Source organism: Amblyraja radiata, chromosome 6 (genome assembly GCF_010909765.2).
Source record: "Amblyraja radiata isolate CabotCenter1 chromosome 6, sAmbRad1.1.pri, whole genome shotgun sequence".
In the NCBI taxonomy this organism is placed as follows: Eukaryota; Metazoa; Chordata; class Chondrichthyes; order Rajiformes; family Rajidae; genus Amblyraja; species Amblyraja radiata.
The window spans coordinates 87991955-88019259 of NC_045961.1; the positions used below are offsets into that span (position 1 = coordinate 87991955).

Genomic DNA, 27305 nt, shown 5'->3' on the forward strand with positions numbered 1-27305 from the left:
ACTACTGGTATCTCAATGATCATCCTACACACTCCTTCCTCTGTGAACTGTGCACAGTGGCTGCAGTGTGTGGCATCTAATTATTTACACCTACAGTACCACTCAAACTACCTCTCCCACAGTGAAGAGCAAGGGCAGCAGGCACGTGGGAACACAGGCCTCCACTCCAAGCCGCACACCATCCTGACTTGGAAATCTATCGCTGTTCCTTCGTCATCACGAAGGCCCACGTCACCACCATTGTGGGAGCACTTTCACCAGAAGTACTGCAGGGTTCAAGGAGATAGCTCACCACCTCCTTCTCATCATCTTCTCAGGAGCAGTTACTCAGGAGTAGTCATCTTCTCGGGAGCAATAAATTCTAGTCTTGCCAGTAAAGTTCAAGTTTAAATTCCCATTGTTGGAAATGGACAAGGACTCTAACCTAGGACTTGGAACTCAAAATAATTGCATATTCAAAGCTCTTTCTCACGTCTTCTTCCTATCAAGAAACACAGAATCGAATCGCACTGCAGTGCTTTAGCTGAGTCAGAGATGGAGCACAAAGGAGCGGAGTAACTCAGCAGTTCAGGCACCATCCCTAGAGAACATGAATAGGGGACATTACGGGTTGAGACACTTAGCTAGACTGATCGGCACTGATGAGGGAGGGGGTTTTGATAGGCTTTGATGGAACAAAGGCAAAAGAAAATAAAAGTAAGAAGGTGAGAGACAGAGTTACGGATTTTAAAGCTAGAGGGAGGAGATTAGCAGGAGGGGGTGAGTGGAGGGAGAAATAGGTCAGGCATGGGAGGAAAGGGGGGAGGGGGTTTGGGGAAGAAACGAGGGGGGTGAATTCTCCAATTTGATAAAATTGGAGAATTCAATGTTCATAGCGTTGGGTTGTAAGCCGCTCAATGGAATATGTGGTGCTGTTGGAGCAGTTAGGTTAGTTAACGTTCTCTGACCTGATGTAAGTCGGACAGGACAGTTCATGGCCTGTGGAATCCTAGTCTGGAACAGATGAGGTCCCAGGAGAGAGCTTTGCTCTTTGCAATGATGTCCAGCTTGCCAGGAGCAAGCTGTCAAACCTTTCTCGCTGTTGAAGATTACAGTTCCCTCCATGTCCACAATCATCGATGTAAATTGAGGCACCGCTGATGCCCACATGCCTTGTGGCAGCGTTCTCCAGGCAGCCCCCTGGGAATCAACTGGTTCCTGGTGGCCGACCTGACCTATAGGTAAGAGGCCATCCCCATCCAATGTCCCCACACACTGATCTTCAGCAGTGCTGCAAGTGGGACTCTTGTCATTCATCACCCAGCACCCCATTTCCTGCCAGTATCTTCACATCGTCACCCAGCAGAATGTTAACCGACCCTGGGACTCAACCTCCTCCACAGTGCTCACTACCCCCAGTCCCTCAAATGACCAAATGCCAGCCTTGAATCTCCTTCAACTGAGGATAGCGTCTGAGCCTTCACTGTCTCCGTGAAGAAATATCCAAAAAGTTATTTCTCGGGAGAAATCACTCCTCATGTCCAAACCCTACCCTGAAGTTGCCCTCCACCTCCTCTTTCCAGCTGAGGGAAACTGTTTGCTCCCACCTGGTCTATCTCTTTGGAATCCTGTCCCGACGAGATCACACACGTACATCTTTCTAGTTCAAACCTGACCTGATTCCTGTACACTCCTTCTGAGACAGCCCTCATCCCCAGAATCAATCAATCTAGGGCAGTTTATCTTCCTTCATAATCAAAGCAAGTCTCACCCCCCTTCTCCCCTCTCCCCTCTCCCATCAGGAAAGCGATCCAGAAGTGTGAAAACACATACCTCCAGATTCTGGGACAGTTTCTTCCCAGCTGTTATCAGGCAACTGAATCATCCTACCAACAACTAGAGAGCGGTCCTGAGCTTCTATCTACCTCATTGGAGACCTTCAGACTTTCTTTAACCGGACTTTATCTTGCACTAAACGTTATTCACGCTATTCCCTTTGGCATGTATCTGCACACTGTGGATAGCTCTTTCTGCTGACTGGTTAGCACGCAACAATAAGCTGTTCACTGTACACGTGACAATAAACAAAAATAAACTTCTACAGGAGCAAAACTGCACTGCGCTTCCAGGGTGGTTTCCACAGAGCTCAGGCTTTCCTCTCTGTGTATTCCGGTCCCTATGCTTAAGGCCAGTTTAACTCCAGCCCTGCATTTCGCATGTCAAGAATCCTTCCAACCAAAACAATACTCTGACTTTATTGTCCAGCAGGGGGAGTAACCACTCTTTCCACATTCACTCCATCTGCCACCTCCTTTCCCCACACTCTGACATAGATAGGATAGGCACTCAAAACCTATTTTCCCCAGGGTGGGAAATGTGTCAAAAATCTAGAGGGCATAGTTTTAAGGAAGGAGGGGCAACATTTTAGTTAGACGTGCAGAGCCAGTTTCTTAGAATGCACTGCCAGAGGTGGTAGAGATTCGATTGGGGCATTTAGATGGGTAGATGAGATGGATATGCAGAGAATGGAGGGATATGGATTATGTACAGGCAGATGAGATTAGCTTTATCTTGGCATCATGTTTGGCACAGATATTGCGGGCCAAAGGGACTGATTCCGTGCCGAATTGTTCTTTGTACCTCGATATCTCCCCCACCGACCCTTCACCATCATTGACCGTGACGAATGAGAGCCCAGTGTTGATCCTGTCACGACCAACATGTTCCATTTACACAGGTCCCACCTGCCTGTGTTTAACCCATCTATCTATTATATAAAAGTCTGTGGCTGCCGCCTGCCGTCCGTCCGGCTGCCTTTCTGCCTTTTGATTTGTTCCATCGTGTGATGTCACAATGCCCAATGCTCACAGATGTCCAATCGGAATGGATCCATTTACATATGCCTTTGCACCAGCCCCAGCCAGATTCCCACCCCGCAACCGTGCTTTGGAGGAACAGACCCAATAGACCCAGGTGGTTAGTGTGACGCCCCCCCCCCCCCCCACACCCGCAAACGCGCGTTGGGTAAACAGACCCAACGGGTCTGCACTTGGTCTAGTATCCCTTAAAACCTAACCTTTCCATGTACCTGTCCAAATGTTTCTTAAACGTTGCGATAGGACCTGCCTCAACAACCTCCTAGGGCAGCTCATTCCATATACTCACCACCCTATGCGTGAAAAAGTTCCTATGAAATCTTTCCCCCCCTAACCCTAAACCTATTTCCCTTGGTTCTCAATTCCTCTACTCTGGGCAATAGACTGTGCGTCTACCCGATCTATTCCTCTCATGATTTTCTTTATTCCTGCACTCATGATTTTGTACACTCTATAAGATCACCCCCCATCTTCCTGCACCTTTGCCACCTTGCTCACCGTTCTCCTCTGCACCAAGCGCACCAAGTTTTGTTCCGATCGGTGGAATATTACATAAGTTATGAAGGTTTTAAAAATCGCGAGATCGGCAGATTGGTCTTCTCGCCTGTCAGTCACCATGAAGGTAACGCCCCTCCCAGCACCCACTGTCAATCACCGGGGCGAGGAGAATAAAGTCTGAGTCCACAAGCCGTGCTGAGGGAGCCCACAAGCGTGGAGTCAGGGAAGCCACACACCCTCCCCCACACCACCCTCCTCCCCCAAACCCCCCTCCCTCACACACCCACACCCCCACCCCCACATCCCCCCTATTAGTATTAGTATATTACTAAAACTCGCATCTTGTTTATAATTATATCTGTGTTTTTGTCTGTGAGCGTGATCCTGAAATTATGCCAAAACGGTACATGCTGGCTCTACAATTTTGGCCCACCTTACTCACCATTGTCCCGTGGTGCACTGTAGCAAGTTTTGTTCATATTTTACAAGTTATTCACATTTTAAACTTCATAAAAACTAATTTGAAAAAATCTCTTCCATCTGCACTGGCAGTTAGCAGCCTATGACATCACAATGGGATCTCATTTACATAAACTGCCCCTCAACAGTGTTCCACCCCACAATGACATTACAATGGGATCTCATTTACATTTAAAAAAACTCTGTTTTAAAAAACGCAGCAGCTTCAACCTCACAATCACGTCAAGAGGGGTAGGGACGGGTGAGGGGTTATGGAGGAATGGAGGGTGGGAGTTACTGAGGGTAGGAGAAAGAAGAGTGAGGGAGGGAGTGGGGGAGTGAAGAAGGAGAGGGCAAAGAAGAGGGAAGGTGAAGAGGGGGGGAGGAAGTGTTGGGGATGAGGGGGAATGGAGGATAGGGATAGGAAGGGGGATTGCAAGGCGCACATGGGGAAGGTTGCCGTGACTCGTGCCACAATGGGGATCTCTGGTGTCACAACAGGAACCCGTCAGTCATGGCTGCGCAGTTGGGGGATACGGATGAGTAGTGTAATATTGCGTTTGGGGACCAGCCCTCTCATGTGACAGGGACCAAACGGGACCCACTTTGTCTGGTATCTATATAATACTCTAACTCTTCGTCGTTTGTGGCTATGCGTGTGTCAATCTGGTTAATTTTCCTATTAGCCTATTTTCTTCCAAACGCTAGGCCACAGCCTTCCCATTTTCACACATTCTACTTACATGTTTCCCGTCGAGGCGATAAACATATTCCCGTCGCATTCCCACCTAAATTTCCAAACTTTTTAATCGTTTAAAGTTTTAAAAACAGTCCAAAAACTCACCCATTTTGGAAAAAACAACCCGAGTGACATCACAATGCACTCACCAGGCAGGACGGGACTCTCCGGGAAGGAGCGGCAATCCAGTGCTCTCGTGGCGGCGGTTGCTGCCGTCCGATGCCCGGTGGGAAGGGTGGTGCTGGGGTCCCTGGTCAGGGACAAGCCGGGGTCCGTGGTCAGGGATGAACCTGGAGGTTAAGTCGTAGCCTGCACTATAGTCGAGCTGACGGCTGGAGTTTTCAGCCGGGGCCGGGCTGAGTATGAGAACCAGGCCAAGTTCCAGGCCCTGGCTCTGCTCTATGACCTGAGTAGGTCCTAGGGCAGCGAATGGGAGGAGGATGAGGGAAATGAGTGGGGTGGTAGAGGGAGATGTGGAGGAGGGAGATGCCCCCTCCCTATCTACACTCCTTCCCTCTCTACCGCCCTCCCTCTCTACCCCTCTCCCTCTACCCCCTCCCTCTCTCTCCCTTGCCCTCTCCCTCTCTACCCTCCCTCCCCCCCACTCAACCCCCCTCCCTCTACCTCTACCCCCCTCCCTCCCTCTTTCTACCCCCTCCCTCTCTGCTCTACCTCTCTACCCCTCCCTCCCCTCCCTCTCTAGCTTCCATCCCTCTACCCCCTTCCCTCTCTAACCCTCTCCCTCGCCACCACCATCCTCCTCCCTCTCTGCCCCCATCCCTCTCTAGTCCCCCTCCCTCTACCCTCCTCCCTCTCTACCCCCCTCCCTCTCTACCCCCTCCCTCTCTAGTCCCCCTCCCTCTACCCTCCTCCCTCTCTACCCCCCTCCCTCTCTGCCCCATCCCTCTCTACCCCATCCCTCTCTAGTCCCCCTCCCTCTCTACCCCCTCCCCCCCCTCTCTATCACCCCTCTATCTCTACCACCCCTCCTTCTCTAACCCCTCTCTCTCTAGGAATTGAAGAGGGAGGGTGAAGAGGAGGGGGTGCTGGGGGATGAGCCGTGCCTGTGCAGTTGGGGGCTATGCGTGAGTGGCACAATATTGTGATGTGGAACGGCTTGCATAGGGGGGATGGATGAGTGGTGGAATCTTGCGTTGCGGGTGCAGACCCAATGGGTTTGCACTTGGTCTAGTATATTACTAAAACTCTCATCTTGTTTGTTATTATGTCTGTGTGCATTTCTGTGATGACAGTGATCCTAAAATTATGCCAAAATGGTACATGATAGTGCTACAATTTTTGTCCAACCTTACTTAGCATTGTCTTGTGGTGCCCTGTGGCAAGTTTCGTTCAGATTGATGGCATTTTTTACAAATTATTCACATTTTAAACTTTACAAAAAACAATTTGACAAAAATCTTTTCCATCTGCACTGGCAGTTCGAAGCATATGACGTCACAATGGGATCCAATTTACATAAACTGCCCATCAGCAATGTTCCACACATAATGACATCACAATGGGATCTCAATTACATTTAAAAAAACTCAGTTTTAAAAAACACAGCAGCGTTCCACCTCACAATGATATCAGGGGGGGTAGGAACAGGAGAGGGGTTATGGAGGGAGGGAGGCAGTGACTGAGGGTAGGGGAAAGGAGATGGAGGGAGAAGTGAGGGAGGGAGTGGGGGAGGGGGGAAAGAAGAGGGAGGGTGAAGAGGAGGGGGGAAATGTTGGGGATGAGGGGACATGGAGGAGGATAGGGGTAGGAAGAGGGATGGCGAGACGCACTTGGGGAAGGTTGCCGCGACTCGTGTCACAACGGGAACCCGTCAGCTGCCCCTGCGCAGTTGGGGGCAATGGCTGAGTGGTGGAATATTGCGTTCGGAGACCAGCCCTCCCGTTTGACAGGGACCAAACTTGGTCTAGTTGCTTAGTAAAACTCAGCTTCCAAGTTTCTCTCATTTGTGAATTAATTCACAGGAACCAGAAGTCGTCACAGTGGCGCAGTGACCCGGCTTCGACCCCGAGTATGGGTTTAGTCTGTACGGAGTTTGCACTTTCTCCCTGTGTGTGACTGTGTCACTTTTCTCAGGGTGCTCCGGTTTCCTCCCACATTCCAAAAAAAAATCCAGGTTTGTAGGTTAATTAGCCTTTGTAAATTGTCCCTAGAGTGCAGGACAGAACTAGTGTACGGGGTGAGTGTTGGTCGGCGTGGGCCTGTATTTCTAATCTAAACTCAGGAAGACCCAATGCAAATACAGTTCTGCAGCTGGGCACAAGATGGCAGTAATTTCCCAGCTTCTGGGCAGCTCAGGGTGCGTGCAAACCTGGAACGACTCTACTCTGTGCTTCGGGGAGCATTTTAAACCCTTGTTTGCAATGAGTGCTCACTTGGTGTACATTGATGCCAAATTCCACAGGCTAAACTCCAAGAAATTGCTCTGAATCCTCCTTGAGGTTGAGGAAGGAAATGAGAGAACTTGGGCCCAGGCCGCTGATTGTATAGGGGTACACAAAATTGCTGGGGAAACTCAGCGGGTGCAGCAGCATCTATGGAGCGAAGGAAAGAGGCGACGTTTCGGGCCGAAACCCTTCTTCATTGTATAGGGGTGATTGGAAGGCAAGAATTGCGGCAATACCCAAAATGTGCATTATTGAAAAAAATGTGCTATCTTCAAGGTGCCTATTGCCTTTTTGCTGTAATCGTCTATGGGGATTTTTCAGTGTCTAGTTAGAGTAATTGTACCTTCTGTGTCCACAGTAACAATAGGATTCACAGTTCAAACACAGGCACAGGTATGGTCAGGCAAGTACTTCCCACCATTGAAAAAATCTATAGATGCTGGCTAAAAAAGGCAGCCAGTATTAACAAGGTCTCACACCATCCTGGCAATGCTCTCATTTCACTCCTGCCATTGGAAATAAGGTATGTGTGAAAACTATGAGCTCCTTGTTCAGAAACAGCTCCTTCCCAACAACCATCAGGCCCCTTGAACACTTCAAACTCCAATTAAACTTTGAAATATGATCGTCTTGGTTGCACTTGGGTCTTTGTTTCGTTTTGCACTATATTGTGTTTTTTTAAATTAATTGACTTTTTATTTATTTCTTATGCTATCTATTGTGTACAGTGTTTACAAACCTGTTGTGTTGTGGGAAGTAAGAATTTCATTGTTCAGTTTCGGTACATATGACAATTAAATACCTTTTATTCTTGACTATGAAATACGGTGGCACAGTGGTGCAGCTAGTAGAGCTGCTGTCTCATGGCATCAGTTGTTTGATCCTGATCTTGGGTGCCATCTGCGTGGAGCTTGCACGTTCTCCCTGTGACCGTGTGGGTTTCCTCCGAGTGGTCTGGTATTCTCCCACATCTCAAAGACGTGAGAGTTTGTAGGTTAATTGCCTACTGTAAATTGCTCCTGGTGTGTAAGGAATGGATGCGAAAGTGGGATATCATAAAATTAGTGTGCACGGATGATCGAAGGTCGGTGTGGACTCAGTGGGTTGAGGGCCTGTTTGCATGCTGTATCTTGGAATTAATCAATCCTCAGTTGTAATAAAATTTGACGATCCTCCATCGGCACGGAGTAGGGCTGAAAGGCCCGTTTCCATGTTGTATGACTCTAACAGGGGATCCAGTTAAGCTTAAAATAAGGTCTTAAGTACCCACTGTACGAGGTAATTCAAGAGTTCTCCCGAGTTCCTCCTGATTCGAACTCGGAGATTTACGGTAATTGCCGCTCGTAAGTACTCAGGGCTCTCGTGGACATTTTTCAACATGTTGAAAAATCTTCACGAGTCTTCACGAGCTTACTGCACTTCCCGAGTACCTGCCGTTAGCGTTACGAGCCGCTAAGAGACATCCCTGCTAAGTACATTCTAAGTGCTTACCATGAGTTTGATTTTTTTTTTAAACTCGGGAGAGCTCTTGAATTACCTCGTACAGTGGGACAGGCCCTTAATTAATGAATGTTAGCCAGTTGACATAGAACATTGCTTGTTTGATTTGCTGGAGTGTTCTGCACGTTGGACAATGTTTGTATAATCCCTGCTTACTTCATTTTGCAGATTTAGTCTCGACAAATTATTCATCATCGTTTCAACTTGTGACAAGTTCATTGGCCTCTCGGAATTGGGAGCATCTCTCTTCGCAACAGCCGGTAAAGAATTGCATTTTGCTCAGATATTTCACCTTCTCAATACAACCCAAAGTGCTTGAGCACCTATTGAGTGCTATTTGAAGTTTTGTCACTGTTGTGATGTGGGGAACCAGACATTGGAAACCAGATATTGTAAACTCACACAGACTTTTGAGAGGAACTTTAAGAAGATGGATCCAATTATAAACCAAGCAATAACGTAGTTTTCATCGGGAGATTCAATTGTACCCGTAATTTCCTACCTCATCGTTCATCAAATAAATCACATCCTCTGGTGTGGACTTAAATGACTGAGTTCACATTCCTCATTTAATTGAGAAAAGCAAGCTGTTAGACAATTCAAGTGACAAAGGACTCAGAGTCGCTTGCACGAGAAAGGTGAAAGGCCAAGGGCTAACCGCTGACCCTTTCTTCATCATCTATCAAGAATGTGCCACTTCCGCACAATGAGTCTTGGCAGGTCAGACAGTAATGCAACAAGATCAAAATGTGAGATGTACTGTGATGTAGACCGTGGAGGGTAGCCTGATATTAACGAAGGCTGTGGATATTCGGCTGAGGCCTCTGTTGTACCAGAACAAGCTTGCAACTGGTGTTTAACAGCTTGCCTGGCCAGTGAGTTACAAAAAACAATCTCAATGAAAGTGTTAACACTCTGAGACTCAAATTTTATCTTTCTATTTATGTAAACTGGTCTGCTGGACTGAGCCATTAAATTATCAAGTTGCAAGTTATCAGAATCAGTCACAACAGCAGAAATGCTCCGTCTGCTTTTAAGAGAGAATAAAAATGTGTGAAGTCAGCCACAGATGCTGGTCAATTAAATCTGTTTGTAGTGAAACCATTCAATATTCTGAAATAAGACATCAAATGCTGGAGTAACTCAGCGGGTCAGGCAGCATCTCTGGAGAGAAGGAATAGGTGACGTTTTGGGTCGAGACCCTTCATCAGACTGAGAGTTAGGGAGGGGGACACTAGAGGTATGAGAAGATAGAGAACAAAGCAGATGGCACCGTGCACTCAGGAAAGGTAGAGCCCACAATGGTCCATTGTTGGCTGGAGACGAGGTAATAACAAAGGAATACAAATTGTTAAATTAACAAGAGGACAACGGTGGGGGAGGGACGGAGAAAGAGGGAATGCAAGCATTACGAAGGTAGAGAAAACAATATTCATGCTGCTGGGTTGTAATATTCTGAAATACCCATCTAAGATCCAACAAGCTATGAATAGGTCAATGAGAAAATGGAGGTGAAAAGAATAAAACTGGGATAATTGATAGACCACGTTCAGATTGCTCAAAACAAAACACAGCTTGGCAGGTTTTTTTTTAAACAATATTGTGAAAAATCTTTATTCATACCTTTGTAAACCGATCATTTTACAAAAACAAGTAAAAGTTTCCAATGCAGCAGGTAAATGTGAAACATGCAGTGAGAGAATTATTGCAAGTACAATGGTTTTAAACATGTTTATAGGCAGAAATCGTCGGAAGTACGCACTTTCCTTCAAATATAAATTTAACAATTATATCTCGTTTATAAATGGATAGAAACACACATATTTTTTTATTTTTTTTTAAACAGAACATCAACTTGCTGAGATAACCAATACCCAACAACCAAGATTTGCAGAGAGCTAGGAACCAAACAGAGTTGGATAGCGCTGGTGTGAATTCTCAATCATGCAGAAAAGAAAAGAAATGGCTGTAAGTATACAATTGTAAGAAAACATCTTTCATCACATTAAACATGTAACCATCAATCGTTAACACACACACATCAATGTTCTATGGTTATATGGTTGTACCAACCTGCCAATAAATTGGTAATGTCTAGACTGAAACATAGGTCAGATCATCACTCTCAACATTTATGTATTTTATGGATGGATATTTGTGTGGGCTGGTCACAAAGTGGTAGGCTGGTAGAGAGAACGGTTTCTTCCACAACAAACATCGGAGCAGTTGGGATTTTGCCATCTCTCAGTTTGCCAGATCACCAGATTCACTGAGCACTTTCCATGATCATCACTTGTGGGATCAGGCCATGTGGCCTTGAGTTAACCCAGATCATAAATAGCTGATTGCTAGACTGACATATCCACACCATGGGTTTTTTCAACAACGGACAACCACTGTAAAATAGTTTATCAAAAACACAAATTATAAAGAGCCATAATTTTATCACTAATTAAAGGTAAAAAGTTCCATTCATGTGGGAAGAATTTACAGAGCCAGGGCCATCACCAGCTCCAGTTACAAGTTCCATCCCTGGCGTTTAATCATTAGAACAAAAGTAAACAAAAGTGATATTTGTGGTTTTTACAAAAATTGCCTCCCAGTTTTATTGACTATAAAACGACTGGACAAGCTAGATTCAGGAAAAATGTTCCCAATGTTGGTCGAGTCCAGAACCAGGGGCCACAGTCTCAGAATAAAGGGGAGGTCATTTAAGACTGAGGTGAGGAAAAACGTTTTCACCCAGAGAGTTGTGAATTTGTGGAATTCCCTGCCACAGAGGGCAGTGGAGGCCAAATCACTGGATGGATTTAAGAGAGTTAGATAGAGCTCTAGGGGCTAGTGGAGTCAAGGGATATGGGGAGAAGGCAGGCACGGGTTATTGATAGGGGACGATCAGCCATGATCACAATGAATGGCGGTGATGGCTCGAAGGGCTGAATGGCCTCCTCCTGCACCTATTTTCTATGTTTCTATGAGCCAGTTTTATTGAGCCAATGCAATAACAAACTTGGCCAAAAATAATTCTCCATCAACTGAGGGAATGGTCACCACAACCAACCACGCTCCCAGGGGATGTGGATCCCAACCTGAATTTCAGAGAAACATGACAATACCATTTTAAGTTGAAATGTATCTCCAATGTTCAAGCATTGTATTTACTCCTATAAGGGAAACAATCAGTGTGACCAACTATAGAGACGCCATCAAGCATCAACCCGCCACCCGTGACTAGCTCCTCAGCAATCCACCCTATGAACCGTGGAAGAGGTGGACTGCGCTACAGACCGCATTGTTGTAACTCTGCTCCACCTTGACCGAGCTGGAATGCTCCATGTAACTGTTGTCGGGAATACTCTCGGCCGTGTCTCCAAAGCCGTGGTAGTGGCCGTAGTGGAGTGGGTCGTGTTCGCCATGGAGCCCTTCTGTGAGCGGTTTGGCGGCCACATAGTTGCTGGGGCTGCCGTTCTGGTGGAGGGCACCGCACATTTCGGATGACGGCGGGGAGAGCCCCGAGCCCACCACCACCCCCTGGCCCTGAAATGTGCTTCCGCCGCGGGGGGGTGAGGCAGGCCCGTTGCAAAAACCGCCGGTAAATTCTGCGGCCATTCCGCGCAAGTCGCCGTTCCCTCCGTTCACTTGGTGGGAGGTGAAGCTGAAACTGTGGGCAAACCCATTGGCAGAGGCTTGGTTGGTCACCGGCTTGTCCAGGAAACTGAAGCCTCCTGCACTGGTACTGAGAAACAGACCTGCGGGAGTGGGAACATTTCAAATGTTACTTCTCAGGACCATTTTAAACTATTAACACCCTTTAGTTGGGACAGAAATGAATGTAGATCGCAATTGTAATTGGTTTTGGGCAGACTCACAGCTACCATCAACAACCGTCTCAATCGACTGAGGCACCATGTGTATATCATGCAGGGGTAGACATCATCCCCAGCTCCCATAGCGGCAACAGTCTGAGGCAGGGCTGGTTCGTGGACCTCCAGGCATAGCTTGGTTACACACACTCACTCATTCATTCACTGATACTGATTCTCACACACACTCTCTCTCACTTAATACACACTAACACACACTTAATCACACCTACACAATCACCAACAGATTCACACACACTCTCGCTCAATACACACTAACTCACACTCTCACATGCACACGCAATCACACAAAAAAAATTAAAGGTGAAGAATACATGAGGGGGAGTGGGGGTCCAAAGTGAATTCAGACTGTGATGGAGTTGGGGCAGTTGTTGGGTGAGGTAGTCGAGCCAAAGAGATCAGATGTTGGCTGGAATTACGGCTGGGGTGTTGGGTGGGGGTCGGATGTTGGAGGTGGTGGTGGTTGGGTGTTGGTTGGCTCTTGGGCTGGGTGGTTGTTGGGGCTTCAGGTGCAGTGATGGCCAGGAATAGGGTGGGGTTGTGAACTGGGTGTTGGGTGGCATGGTGGTCAGGTGGGGTTGAGGTCTGGGTGTTGGGTGGCATGGTGGTCAGGTGGGGTTGAGGTCTGGGTGTTGGGTGGCATGGTGGTCAGGTGGGGATGAGGTCTGGTTGTTGGGTGAGTTAGTGGTCGGGTGTTGGCATGTGATGGTGGTTGGGTGAGGAGGACGTTGGGTGTTGGGTTGAGTGAGGTGAACGTCAGGTGTTGGGTGGGGTGATGGTCGGAGATAGGTGAGGTGGTGGTCAGGGTGTTGGGGTAGTGATCAGGTGATGGGATGGTTGGGGTGGTGATCGGGGTGTGTGTGGAGTGGAGTTTGGACGTGGGTGGGGTGGTGATTGGGGTGAAGGTCTAATGTAGGACGTGTTGGTCAGGGTGTGGGTGGGGTAGTGGTGAGGTGTTGGGTTGGGTGGTCAGGGTGTTGGATGGGGTGAAGATCAGGTGTTGGGTAAGGTCGTGGTCGGGTTGTTACGCTGCAAGTAGCAGATATTTGTGTGGATACCAGGCAGGTATTGGCTCTGAACATTGAATAGCCACTCCCCATCCTTCCTTGCAACCAAATTCACCCGATACCTCCAGTCCCTCCTCCCACTACACCATACACCAGCAACACGGCAACAAACGTTTATACAACTTAAGACTCATAGTCTAGAGTTATACGGTGTGGAAACAGGCCCTACACCGGCCAACATGTCCCAGCTACACTCGTCTAATTAAACATGAAATCACACCACGGTGTTTACACTGGTGCAGGTGGCTGTGGGGAAGTGTGGAAAGGCTGGGGAGGAGGTGTTGGATCCAGTAGCTCTGAAGGAGAGAAAGCTGATTTGAAGCAGGAACAGGATTTCAACCTGGTGCTCATGACTGCTGTGTAGAGGATGGTGATTCCATCGGGTATGTGGCTGGCAGGCATGGAGAACCTTATTAGGAGTGAGGGGACAGTCAGTCGGTGCTGAGGTGGCTTTACACTTAAGACCAGGGAGCTTAAGTTAAGTTAGTGCAGCAAATTTGAGGATGATGATAAGATGCAATAGGCTTTGGGAAGGAGAGATTGCTTGCGTTTTTTAATGATAAACTTCCTTGCCTTTCAATTAGTTTAGTTTAGTTTATTGTCACGTGTACCGAGGTACAGTGAAAAACTTTTGTTGTGTGCTGACCAGTCAGACTATACATGATTACAATCCGGTCATCCACGGTGTACAGATAAATGATAAGGGGAATAAGGTGAATAACGCTTGGTGCAAGATAAAGTTCAGTAAAGTCCATCAAAGATAGACCTAGGGTCTCCAATGAGGTAGGTAGGAGCTCAGAACTGCTCTCTAGTTGTTGGTAGGATGGTTCAGTTGCCTGATAACAGCTGGGAAGAAACAGCTCCTGAACCTGGAAGTGTGCATTTTCAGACGTCTGTACCTTTTGCCTAGAGTTTTAGCTCCAGGGACGGGATTCTTCCTTTTCAAAGTTTCTGCCATGGGTTCTGTGTATCTTCACAAGACATCCTACCTGGTAGCAAAGCACTGGCTGCAAACTCAGCTCCTGACTGCACCCTACAGGGAATGGAGCCAGTTTTAACTCCAGTCCGGGTCACGGAGAATCCCATTTTAGGGGCAGAACACTCACAAGATGCAATTACCACGAGTTGTCACCTATCAGGGCTGGGGAGTGAAACTGATTGGGAACCATGCAGAAGAATAATGTAACATTAAAAATAAGCCAACTAGCCAAAGTACGGGACTGGAACATTTGGTTCAGTATTGAGATTTCTTTATTGTTGCAACAGAAGGTGTAGAATAACACGTGTACAAAGCTGCTGGAAGAATTTAATTAGCTGCACATATTTTAAGCTTTACAAGTATTGTGTACTTGGAACCACAGAGCATAACGTTACATTGATGTGCAGACTAACTACGGGGATCAGGCCTATCCCACAAAACCCACCCCGAATCTCAGTCCATGCTAGTTTGGTGAGATCTCTCTTCCTCTTCTCTCCACTGACACCTCCTGGTTCTGCCATTTCCTTTGGCTATTTAACCTTAATATTAATATCTTAATATTTTGTGCGGCAACAAACTACTTTTCACCAAAATCAGTGAATTAGAACTTTAATATTTCCCAGTTGTCTTTCCCTGAATAGGTTCTATGTTCCGCTGAGAGAACGTTTTGAATGAAAGGAACGGCACCACCAGTGAGACCTTTCTTATCGCCTTTTTCATTCTTTGAAATCCCACCCTGCCATTCATGAACGTGACACAGATTCAACACCAGGCCATTGACAGGGATTATGTTCTGACTCACTCTTTAACCTTTTGGCCAGAAGAAACAGAGGCCAAGATGTCCAGAAAAGTCTAATGAAGTCAGCTTGTAGCAGATTGGAGGAGCAAAGACCAAGGAGAGGAAAGAGAGAGGGATAAAGAATCTTCAAGGAATGGAAACCCACATGGTGAAAAGAGCCTGATGATGGCCCTCCTTATTCATTCACCTGCAGTAGAAGTGAATTATGATTCATGTGTATATATATGTATTAACTTGTACAAACAGTATTTAAAATAAGAGATTGAATATAATCCCACATTCAATTAAACCCTGTGAACAATTTAAACTTCACGCTGCCTCGGCAAGGTCACCAGCACAATCAAGGACTAGTCACACCCCGGACACACCCTCTTCCATGTGGCAAGAGGTACAGAAGTTTGAAAATGCATACCTCCAGATTCAGGGAAAAGTTTCTTCCCAGTTTTAATCAGGCAACTGAACAGTCTTCTCAACAACTGAAGACCTACAATTTACCTCGGTGGAGACCCTCAGTCTATCTTTAATCGGACTTTACTGGACTTGCACTAAACGTTATTCCCTTTATCCTGTATCTGAACTCTATGGACGGCTTGTATAGTTTTTCCGCCGACTGGATGGCACGCAACAAAATGCTTTCCACTGTACCTCGGTACATGCGGCAATAAACTAAACAGTTAGATTGAAACGTCACGGTGAAAATGCTGCTAATTCAGACAAGAATGTTGAGTGAAACTATCCATGATGATCAACAAACACTGCCTTAAACCATGTCAAGTGTATTCACAGGCTAATTTGGTATGAGTACCTCAACAACATGCCTAGTTCAACTAATCATAACCCGTTACAGTCTTAATAGACAATAGGTGCAGGAGTAGGCCATTCGGCCCTTTGAGCCAGCACCGCCATTCAATGTGATCATGGCTGATCATCCACAATCAGTACCCCGTTCCTGCCTTCTTCCCATATCCCCTGACTCAGCTATCTTTAAGAGCCCTATCTAGCTCTCTCTTGAAAGTATCCAGAGAACCGGCCTCCACCGCCCTCTGAGGCAGAGAATTCCACAGATTCACAACTCTCCGTGAGAAAAAGTGTTTCCTCGTCTCCGCTCTAAATGGCTTACCCCTTATTCTTAAACTATGGCCCCTGGTTCTGGACTCCCCCAACATCGGGAACATGTTTCCTGCCTCTAGCGTGTCCAAACCCTTAACAATTTTATATGTTTCAATATGATCCCCTCTCATCCTTCTAAACTCCAGCGTGTACAAGCCCAGCCGCTCCATTCTCTCAGCATATGACAGTCCCGCCATCCCAGGAATTAACCTTATAAACCTACGCTGCACTCCCTCAATAGCAAGAATGTCCTTCCTCAAATTAGGGGACCAAAACTGCACACAATACTCCAGGTGTGGTCTCACTAGGGCTCTGTACAACTTTGCTCCTATACTCGACTCCTCTTGTTACAAAGGCCAACATGCCATTCGCTTTCTTCACTGCCTGCTGTACCTGCATGCTTACTTTCATAGACTGATGAACAAGGACCCCCAGATCCCGTTGTACTTCCCCTTTTCCCAACTTGTCGCCATTTAGATAGTAATCTGCCTTCCTGTTTTTGCTACCAAAGTGGATAACCTCACATTTATCCACATTAAACTTCATCTGCCCACTCCCCCAACCTGTCCAAGTCACCCTGTATTTTCATAGCATCCTCCTCACAGTTCACACTGCCACCCAGCTTTGTGTCATCTGCAAAATTGCTAATGTTACTTTGAATCCCTTCATCCAAATTATTGATGTATATTGTAAATAGCTGCAGTCCCAGCACCGAGCCTTGCGGTACCCCACTAGTCACTGCCTGCCATTCTGAAAGGGACCCGTTAATCCCTACTCTTTGTTTCCTGTCTGCCAACAATTTTCTATCCATGTCAGCACTCTACCCCCAATACCATGTGCCCTAATTTTGCCCACTAATCTCCTATGTGGGACCTTATCAAATGCTTTCTGAAAGTCCAGGTACACTACATCCACTGACTCTCCCTTGTCCATTTTCCTAATTACATCCTCAAAAAATTCCAGAAGATTAGTCAAGCATGATTTCCCCATCGTAACTCCATGCTGTCTCGGACCGATCCTGTTACTGCTATCCAAATGTGCAGCTATTTCATCTTTTATAATTGACTCCAGTATCTTCCCTACCACCGATGTCAGGCTAACTGGCCAGGAAAATGGGGTTGAGTGGGAAAGATAGGTGAACCATGATTTAATGGCAGCGTTGACTTCATGACCCGATTGACCTAATTCTGCTACTATGACTTAGCATTCTATGGCAAGTGTCCTTGGGGAAGTGCTGAATTTCCCGAGTCTTCTGAAGAAGTTGTGGCGCTGGTGTGCTGTATCGGTCAATGTGGTTGGATTGGCCACCCGATTGGTAATTACACAGAACTTGAAGCTCTCAGCCATCTCCACTCCAGCACCTGTTTTCACTCTCCCGCCTTTCTTAAAGTGGGATAACATTAGCTACCCTCCAATCCACAGGAACTGATCCTGAGTCTATAGAACATTGGAAAATTATCACCAATGCATCCGCGATTTTAGAGCCACTTCCTTAAGTACCCTGGGATGCAGACCACCAGGCCCTGGGGATTAATCAGCCTTCAATCCCATCAGTCAACTCCGCACCATTTCCTGCCTAACGTGGATTTCCTTCAGTTCCTCCGTCACCCCAGATCCTCTGGCCACTACTATATCAGGAAGATTTTTTGTGTCCTCCTTAGTGAAGACGGATCCAAAGTACGTGTTCAACTCATCTGCCATTTCCTTGTTCCCCATAATAAATTCACCTTTTTCGGTCTTCAAGGGTCCACCTTTGGTCTTAACTATTGTTTTCCTCTTCACATACCTAAAGAAGCTTTTACTATCCTCCTTTATATTCTTGGCCAGCTTACCTTCGTACCTCATCTTTTCTCCCGTATTGTCTTTTTAGTTATCTTTTGTTGCTTTTTAAACATTACACAATCCTCTTGCTTCCCACTCATCTTTGCTACGTTGTACTTTTTCTCTTTTATTCAGCCTTCTCAAAGCTGACGTACCTTGTCAGCCGCGGTCGCCCCTTACTCCCCTTGGAATCTTTCTTCCTCCTAGGAATGAACTGATCCTGTACCTTCTGTATTATTCCTAGAAACACCTGTTGTTCCACTGCTAGGGTATCTTTCCAGTCAACTTTGGCCAGCTCCTCCCTCATGGCCCCATAGTCCCCTTTATTCAACTGTAACACTGACACTTCCGATCCACCCTTCTTCCTCTCCAATTGTAGATTAAACCTGACCATAATATGGTCACTACCTCCTAATGGTTCATTAACCTCAAGTTCCTTTATCAAATCCGGTTAATGATCCAACTAAATAATTTAGGTACCATCAGCTCTAACTTCCATATTTATTATTAGTCAAAGAATGTTCTCTTGTTCATTATGAAACCATTGATATCCAGGTTGATACGAAAATATTTGTGTGTTCGGTCCAACCAGAAGAAACCCAGTCTCCTTGTCAAGTAACATCTGGGTCCCGTTGACTGGGCGACATCTTTCAAAGCTCCTTGGTTATATCAAGGCACGGTGTGTTACTGTCATCTCAGACCTTGGTGATGGCCAGCTTCTGTAATCAGACTGCGGTGAGAATGATGGGCAGCCACTTGTAGGCATTTTCAGAGGCCTGTCATTCAGACGGTGACAATGCACAGCTCAGTCATTTCATCAGAGTTGCACTCCTCTGTCAATCCAACCAAGTTTAATTTAGAGGTAGAGTGCGGAAACAGGCTCTTCGGCCCACCGAGTCCGCACCGACCAGCAATCCCCGCACATTAACACCATCCTACACACACTAAGGACAATTTACATTTATATCAAGCCAATTAACCCTCAAACCTGTACGTCTTTGGAGTGTGGGAGGAAACCGGAGATCCCGGAGAAAACCCACGTGGTCATGGGAAGAACGTATAAACTCTGTACAGACAGCACCCGTTGTCAGGATCGAACCCGGGTCTCTGGCACGGCAAGCCCTGTAAGGCAGCAACTCTACCGCTGCGCCACCAAGGTTTGATGGGTTGAATGGTCTCCTATGCTGTACATTTCCTTGATTCTGTATCTTCCTCACACTGAAAATCTTCAAGGTGAAAGTGAGATCGAAACTAAGAAAAGGAGGTCCAGAGGTAATTTTCGCTTGGACTTGATCATATACGAGACCTGCAGGCTTCTGTGCATCCTCTCACAGGCCACAGGCTACTGACTTAGTCTGAGGAATTACGATGGAGCCTTCAGCAACAGTATTGTGTCCTTTAAAGTCTATTCTAGTCTATTCAATTCAGTCGGCAAGATTTCTTGTCAAGATTATGGAAGAAATTGCCACTGCTTGTTTTTAAGCCGTGTAATCTCTTCGCTTACATGGATGTTTGAGACCTGTAACAATAACAAATTTTGAGATACATCCTGGAACAACAAGGACTGACACCATGAACACAGCAGGTGTTAACGAGAAGGAGATACGTACAGAGCTCAGGGCCCAAGTAGCTGAAGGCATGGTATGGAGATATAAACTGAAGACGAGGGAGAGGCTGGAACTGGGGAAAAGTCCATCACCTGCTTTGATTTCCTTTGTTAATCCTGAAGACTCGAACATTCCCTTTTTACCCACACACACACACAGGGCCAGGCTAATTAGATTCTCCCCCTCAAAGGATTGATCTGAATTGCTCAATTTTGTTATTGCATGGTGACTGCAAAGTTTAAAAAAACTATATTAGGAGCAAAATCGGTCAAGATGAGTTTATTGTCATATGCACAAGTACAATGTGGGGCAGATACAGTGAGAATCGAACAAAGACGTTGGAGGATGAAGAAATGGAACAATGAGCTTTCTAGAGGAACTTCTTTGCTTCTCAATCCATCCATCCATTTGTGGTGAACTGGCCTGGAACATGTTCATAAGTTCTCGGAGCAGAATTAGGCCATTCGGCCCATCGTCCTGGACCTGGGGAAAACGATGGCTGGACTACAGCAATACTTTCTGAGACAAGGGCTGTGATGCATGCCACGAGGATCATTTCTATGGTACTGAAATGGATTTCCTAGTGTCCAGAAACAAGCTTTGCCTGGGGTTGCCTACATCCTGAAAGTGGATAAAACTGATAATAATGTGAGCATGTACTGTTATTGATCTTTAAAAGATGATCAGGTTTCCAGGAGTCGAGTTTGGTACTCGGGCTCCTAGAATCCATTCAATGCTGTGAAATTGTGAAAGGTGCACAACTGCAAATGTGCTTGAGCATTGGTGGGAAACCAGTACAAACTTTGTCTCTAACGTTCCCGAATACGGAACCTGCACACGGATGCTGGTAAAGCAGGAAAGACAACTTGAAGCTGTATTTGTATAATGGACAGTGCTGAATCGGCAATTCTCTGCATTTTCTTGTGATCTTGGGCAGAACAGTTGGTGAATGATATGAAGATAGGTGGAGGGGTAGGTGGTGTAGAGGAAGTCAGGAGTTTGCACAAGGACTCGGACAGGTTGGGAGTGGGCAAAGAAGTGGCAGATGGAATATAGCATAGCCAATTGTGCAGTCATGCAATTTGGTAGTAGGAATAAGTCCAAACTATTTTGTAAATGGGGAGTGGATTCAGAAATCGGAGGTGCAAAGGGACTTGAGTGCTGGTGCAGGATTCCCAAAAGGTTAATTTGCAGTTGAATCGGTAGTAAGGAAGGAAAATGCAATGTTACCATTCATTTCGAGAGGACTAGAATATAAAAGCAGGGATGCAATGCTGAGGGCACTGGTCAGACGACATTTGGTACATTGTGAGCAGTTTTGGGTCCCATATCTGAGGATGCTGGTTTAAACCGAAGAAAGACACAAAAAGCTGGAGTAACTCAGCGGGACAGACAGCATCTCTGGAGCAAATGGGTGATGTTTCGGGTCGAGACCCTTCTTCAGACTGAGGAGGGATGTGCTGGTATTGGAGAGGGTCCAGAGGTTTACAAGATTGATCCCAGGATTGATTGGGTTAATATATGAGGAGCTGGGTCTGGGTCTGTGTTTGCTGGAGTTTAAGATGAGGGGATAATCTCATCGAAGCCTACCAGATAGTGAAAGGCCTAGATAAAGTGGATGCAGGAAGGATGTTTCCAGTAATGAGATAGTCTAGAACCAGAGGGCACATCCTCAGAATAAAAGGACATAACTTTAGAATGGAGATGACGAGGATATTCTTTGGCCAGAGGGTGGTGAATCTGTGGAATTCATTGCCATGGATGGATGTGGAGGTCAAGATATTGGGTATTTTTAAAGCGACGTTTGCTAGGTTCTTGATTCATAAGGGCGTCAAAAGTTACGGGGAGAAGGGCCAGGAAAATGGGGTTGAGTGGGAAAGATAGGTGAACCATGATTGAATGGCAGAGTTGACTCCATGACCCGATTGACCTAATTCTGCTCCTATCACTTAGCATTCTATGGCAAGTGTCCTTGGGGAAGTGCTGAATTTCCCGAGTCTTCTGAAGAAGTTGTGGCGCTGGTGTGCTGTATCGGTCAATGTGGTTGGATTGGCCACCCGATTGGTAATTACACAGAACTTGAAGCTCTCAGCCATCTCCACTTCGGCACCTTTGATACAGACTGGGGTATGTTCTCCTCTCCACTTCCTGGTTGATGAACAGCTCCTTCATTTTGCTATACCTGAGGGAGAGAGTGCTTATGGTTGTCCTCAGCCCCACCACCCGGCCCCCAAACTCTCCATTCATATACACTCCAGTTTAGCGCAGAGAATTCCAAAGATTTGCAGTCTGAGAGGAAATTCCTCCACTCACTTTGTCTTATGATGAGAATTTTACCCAGTGTTGGGCCCATTCCTCCACAGTAGTTAAAACATTGTCACATCTAACTTGCCAAGCTCCCTCAGAACCATACATTTAAATAAAACCAAGGGGTTGCACAGCAGCGCAGCGGTAGAGCTGCTGCCTTACAGCACCAGAGACCGGGGTTCAATCCTGACTACGGGTGTTGTCTGTGCAGAATTTGTATGTTCTCCTCAAGACCTATGTGGGTTTTGGCCGGGTGCTCTGGTTTCCTTCCACTCCAACGATGTACAGGTTTGTAGGCTAATTGGCTTGGTAAAATTGTAAATTGTCCCTAGTGTGTGTGGGATAGTGCTAGTGTGCGGGGATTGCTGGTCTCGGTGGGCCGAAGTGCCTGTTTCTGCGCTGTATCTCTAAACTAAACTAAATCTTCTAAACTCCCAAAGACTCATTTTTGCTCAGTCTTTTCTCATGACAAATCCTCACTTAAGGAATCTATTGGGTAATCTATTCCTGTACCCCCACCCACCCACCAAATCAAATATTCTGTTCAATATGGAGACCAAAACTGTAAGCAGTACTCCAGGTGCGGTCTCACTCTACAGTTGAAGCAAGACCTCCTTGCCTTTGTACTGTAATGCCCCTGTCCCACTTAGGAAACCTGAACGGAAACCTTTGGAGACTTTGCTGTTCAAGTCAGGGATACCTCAGGTTGATTTTAAGTTGTTGCTTGGTGCTTTTTCCCCCATACTCCCTCCCACTCTTTCTATAATTATCCTCTACCATTTAAGTACTGCAATGAATTTCGGACCAGTTATTTCCTAACTCTGGAAATGGATTAATTGAATCAAAAGCTCTAAGCCTCTTCCCACCATCTCCTTTTCACCCAGAATAAACTTTTTCACCCAGAGAGTTGTGAATCTGTGGAATTCTCTGCCTCAGAAGGCAGAGGAGGCCAATTCTCTGGATGCTTTCAAGAGAGTTAGATAGAGTTCTTAAAGATAGCGGAGTCAAAGGATATGGGGAGAAGGCGGGAACGGGGTACTGATTGTGGATGATCAGGCATGATCACAGTGAATGGCGGTGCTGGCTCGAAGGGCTGAATGGCATACTCCTGCACCTATTGTCATACCTCAATCTTTTTTTTAAATTCTGCATTAATATGGCTGGAATATTTTTTTTTCATGGCTTACACTCATTGGTACCTTGGTGCAGGTGTGAAATTCTCAGTAACGGGTCCGATTTGCACCCAATAAATAAGACTACAGTGCAAGGCTCAGTATATGCACCTGAATCACATTCACTGGCTGCCCTTTCCTGCATATAGTGGTATGGATTACTTACTTAATCAGTGTAAAGTTGACTTTTGAGTGGTTATGGGGTTGAATGTTTAAACTTGTAATTACAGTCTAGCAAAAATCCAATTACGGAATCATATTTGTCCGAAAATTGTAAATTGAGTCATGAGGCTGTACTATCAGTGTTTACATTCTGCAAAGATGTTCTCCCCTTGCTATGTTTTACAGAGTGCTCATGTCTGGGGAGGAAACATTCTCCAAGCAGTGGTGGAATGCAAACATTGTACAATGTCAAACTTCAGTGTTCCCAGTGTTCTCTTTGTGAATAATTCATATTATTTTCTGTAAATTCAGATTGGTAAGACATTGGTAAGACAGTCTAGTCGATTTAGCAGATGTCGTGCTCTTGTGAGTGTTGTGGCCCAGCAGTGGTGATAAATTAAGTGATAAAAGCCAAATAAAGTTTTTTTAGTTTTGTTTAGAGATTAGTTTGAAGATACAACGCCGAAATAGGTCCTTTGACCTACCAAGTCCGTGCCAACCAGCGATCCCTGTACACTATTCTACACACTATGGACAATTTACAATTTTTTTTTAACCAAAGTCAATTAACCTACAAACCTGTATGTCTGCAAATCTCTGTTGCAGCAGATCAAAGTCAGCACAAATTAGATTCTCACACACATATATAAAACATCACGGAGCTACCAGGTTTCTGCAGCAGGAATAAAATATTCAGAGCTTCGTAACCACTTGCGAGTCTATTTGGTAAGGTGAGGTAAGCTCAGCAGACTGGGTATGATCGTATGGGTCTGAACTAGACCAGAGGAACGGGGAAGTGACTACCATCACTTGAGCGGGACGCCAGCACCAATCCATCAGACACAGAGATGAATAAACTAGGACTTGGCTATGAAAGCAATTACACTTGAACAGCTTGCTAATACTGGATAAGCAAGGTTAGAAGCTTTTACAGTGATTCCTCAGCTTGGGAGTTGCTGCGTTAATGAATGAATGAGAATAAAACCAACAACAAAGACAGAAAAAACAGCACTGAAGTATCAAAGGTATTTATTTATTTTTTAAACCTTACTGGAAACGGTGTTTGGACATGTTAGCATCTCAAAGCACCAAAGCTATCAGAAGTAAAAAAGTTTCTACAGCACCTTTTGTAACCTCAGAACATCCCAGGGCAACTCACTGCTAGTGAAGTTATTTATGAAACATGACTAATATAACACAGGAAACAGAGCATACAATGTTCCACAATAAGATCCCACATAAAGGAATGAGATTACAGCAGTATTGTCTGCTTTTTGAGTTAATATCTGAGGGGTAGATAGTCTTGTGTACTTCATTACTCTTCAGAGTGGGTTGGAGGGATCTTTCAGAGGGACAACACGTCCAAACAAAGCAAACCATAACGGACGAAGATCAAGATAGAACAGATTTCCACTGGTATGTTGTACATTTAATCCATGCAGGAAAAAACCTGTACTTAATGAGGACTCAGGCAACCCAGAGCAAATGGATTACAATCACTGCTGATACCTTGGCAGCTTTCCAGAAACAATTGCTCCAAAATGAGTGTTGCTCAGGTTTTACAAATGTTTTTGTTTTAAAACACTCCTTTATGCCAATCGAGCGGCGATGGTAAGGGATCGCTGGAAGGCAGCGGTCTAGGTCACGAGTCACACTTAGGGCAAAAGCAGCCTTTGTAACTGCAGGACGTCAAAAGTCATAAGCGTATTTATTGAGACAGCGGCACGGAGTCTGCATGGGAGAAACTGTGAAGACTTCAAAATCATGGCCCCTAAGAGACACCCCATCCTGAGCTGCGGGGTCCATCGTGATCTGATTGTTGTCGGCCTGAGCTGGGATTCCTCCAACCCCAACTGAACTGGCACGAGATTTCAGCTCTGTACCGAAGATGCCGAGGTTGTCATCGGCGATACTGTCTGCTGCTGTCCAGAAGCCATCAATGCCTAGAGCTGTGGGAAGGAGGAATCTGCCGTAAGCACAGATGCATATCGGCGTGCTCCATAGACGAGACCAGCCTACCAACATGGACCCACTGCAAGTCCTGTAATTTGTTCCGCAGTAACCATATTATCTGCAAACATCAAAGCTGTCTATCAGAGGGCTCCATTGTAAGTCTACGACACCAGAGTATTTGGCAGCATGCTATCACTGCAGTATATCTGTCCCAAAGGTCTCTCCCAATGTGGTATACCCGTCTCCCACAGCCGATCCCAATGCGCTGTCACTCCCAATAATCACTTCCCATGTGACACACCCCTCTCCTGACAGTCACTCCCAGTCTAGAACACTTTCTCCCGACAAAGGTCCCGCTATGCTATATCCCTCTCCTGATAGTCGCTTCCAGCGTGACACACCCTTCTCCTGACAGTCACTCCCAGTTTAGTTCACTCTCTCCCGACAATGGTCCGAGTGTGCTACACCCCTCTCCCAATAGTTGTTCCCAGTTTGACACACCTCTGCCCTGATAGTCACTCCAAGTGTGACCCACTGTCTAGTACACTTCCCACCCAACAGAGCTTCCAGTAACTGCACCCCTCTCCCGATAATCACTCCCAGTGTGTACACAGCTTGCCAGACTGCTACTCCGAGTGCGTCATCCACCTCTCCTGTGTGTCACCACCAGTGAGGCACCCTTGTCTGATGATGCTCATACTGTGTGTACCCTGATTAATTCTCAATGTGCCCCTGGTATTACTGAAAAATCAACAACTAACACTCAGTGATGCCTTTGCACAGTAAATTTTAATTAAAATGCATTTTAATTATTTCAATGGTGATGTGATACCTTTTTTTAAGCAATGAAATCAAAATTCCTACACTCCCTATTTTTAATACTTGCCATTTGATTTTAGATCCCTGAACTTGTCAGGAAAATGTCCAGCTATTCCATGGCAAAGCAGTGTGCTGATGTTGGATATTAAAACATATTTTAAATGTATTAGAAAATGTCTCAAATATGCTAAATGTGGCAGATAAATAAATAAAATGCCCGAGCGGATAGTGTAGCGAGAGGGGGGGGGGGGGGGGAGGGCAGAGTGGAGAGAAGGAGTGTAGGGAGCGGAGGGAATGTGGAGATGAAAATGGAGGGTAGGTAGAGAGGGTGGGTCGGAGTGTAAGGAGGTAAGTGGAGAATGGAGAAATGAGAGTAGCGAGGGATGTATGGAGAGGTGGGAGGTGTATAGCAAAGGAAAAAATTGAATCTCAATTATATTTCCACTGGAGGCAGAAATGTCTAATTTGGGGAACAAGTTAAAACGTTTTGAATACAAAGGTGAACATGAGTCAAATAGGAATAGTTAATACTGACTGGACTCTATGCCGTGCAGGAACAGTTTGTTGAGTCAATGCTGATGGGATCTATACACACTACAAGTGCAAGCAATTCCCACCTAATTATTGAGAGCCTGGATGCAGAGAGAAAACGTGGAGAGACAGGGACTGGAGTCTGTTACATATTGGCATTGAGTATTCACAGCTAGGTTATCATATTGCCCACTTCTCCGGGATCAAGCCAAGATCCAAGACTATGATCCATCCCTAGCTCGAAGGAACTACAAGCAGAGGAAATGTGAATTGAGTCCTCGGCAGTGATCAGTTTTAAATCCTTTGCATTGTTAAAAAGGGATATGAGAAAAAAAAGCCAGAAAACGAGCAAGTGGAAAATCAGACCCCAGGTATTCCAGGAATGAAAGGCCAAGCTACATGTTAAAAACAAATTTAGAATTACAATTGTGTGAATTATTTGAGGCATTCATGAAGTGTTCCTGAACTCGGGTTGGGTTTTTACTTGTGGAATGTCCCATTGCTCCAGAACGTCTAGAACAGGGAAGGGATTATTTGGAGACCCTTAAATTGGTAAAACATCTGGGAAAACAAAATCCCTTCATCTCATGATGGAAGATCCTATGTTGAAGTGAAATGATAAGGTGATTTGCCTTAAT

General features: G+C 45.8%; 1 protein-coding gene across 5 annotated transcripts in view; it reads right to left on the minus strand.

Annotated features, from left to right (window-relative positions):
• Nucleotides 1-10039: 10039 nt before the first annotated feature.
• The window catches only part of ankrd10 (ankyrin repeat domain 10), a 59378-nt gene continuing 42112 nt past the window's right edge, over nt 10040-27305 (minus strand). For 2 of the 5 annotated variants that reach the window (XM_033023151.1, XM_033023150.1), the window contains exon 5: nt 11306-12205. In XM_033023151.1, coding sequence (XP_032879042.1) covers nt 11709-12205 — 497 coding nt within the window. In that variant the 3' untranslated portion in view covers nt 11306-11708. Of the gene's footprint in view, nt 12206-24376; nt 25314-27305 lie in introns of those variants that run through there. The other 3 variants (XM_033023149.1, XM_033023153.1, XM_033023152.1) reach the window with 3 other exon arrangements.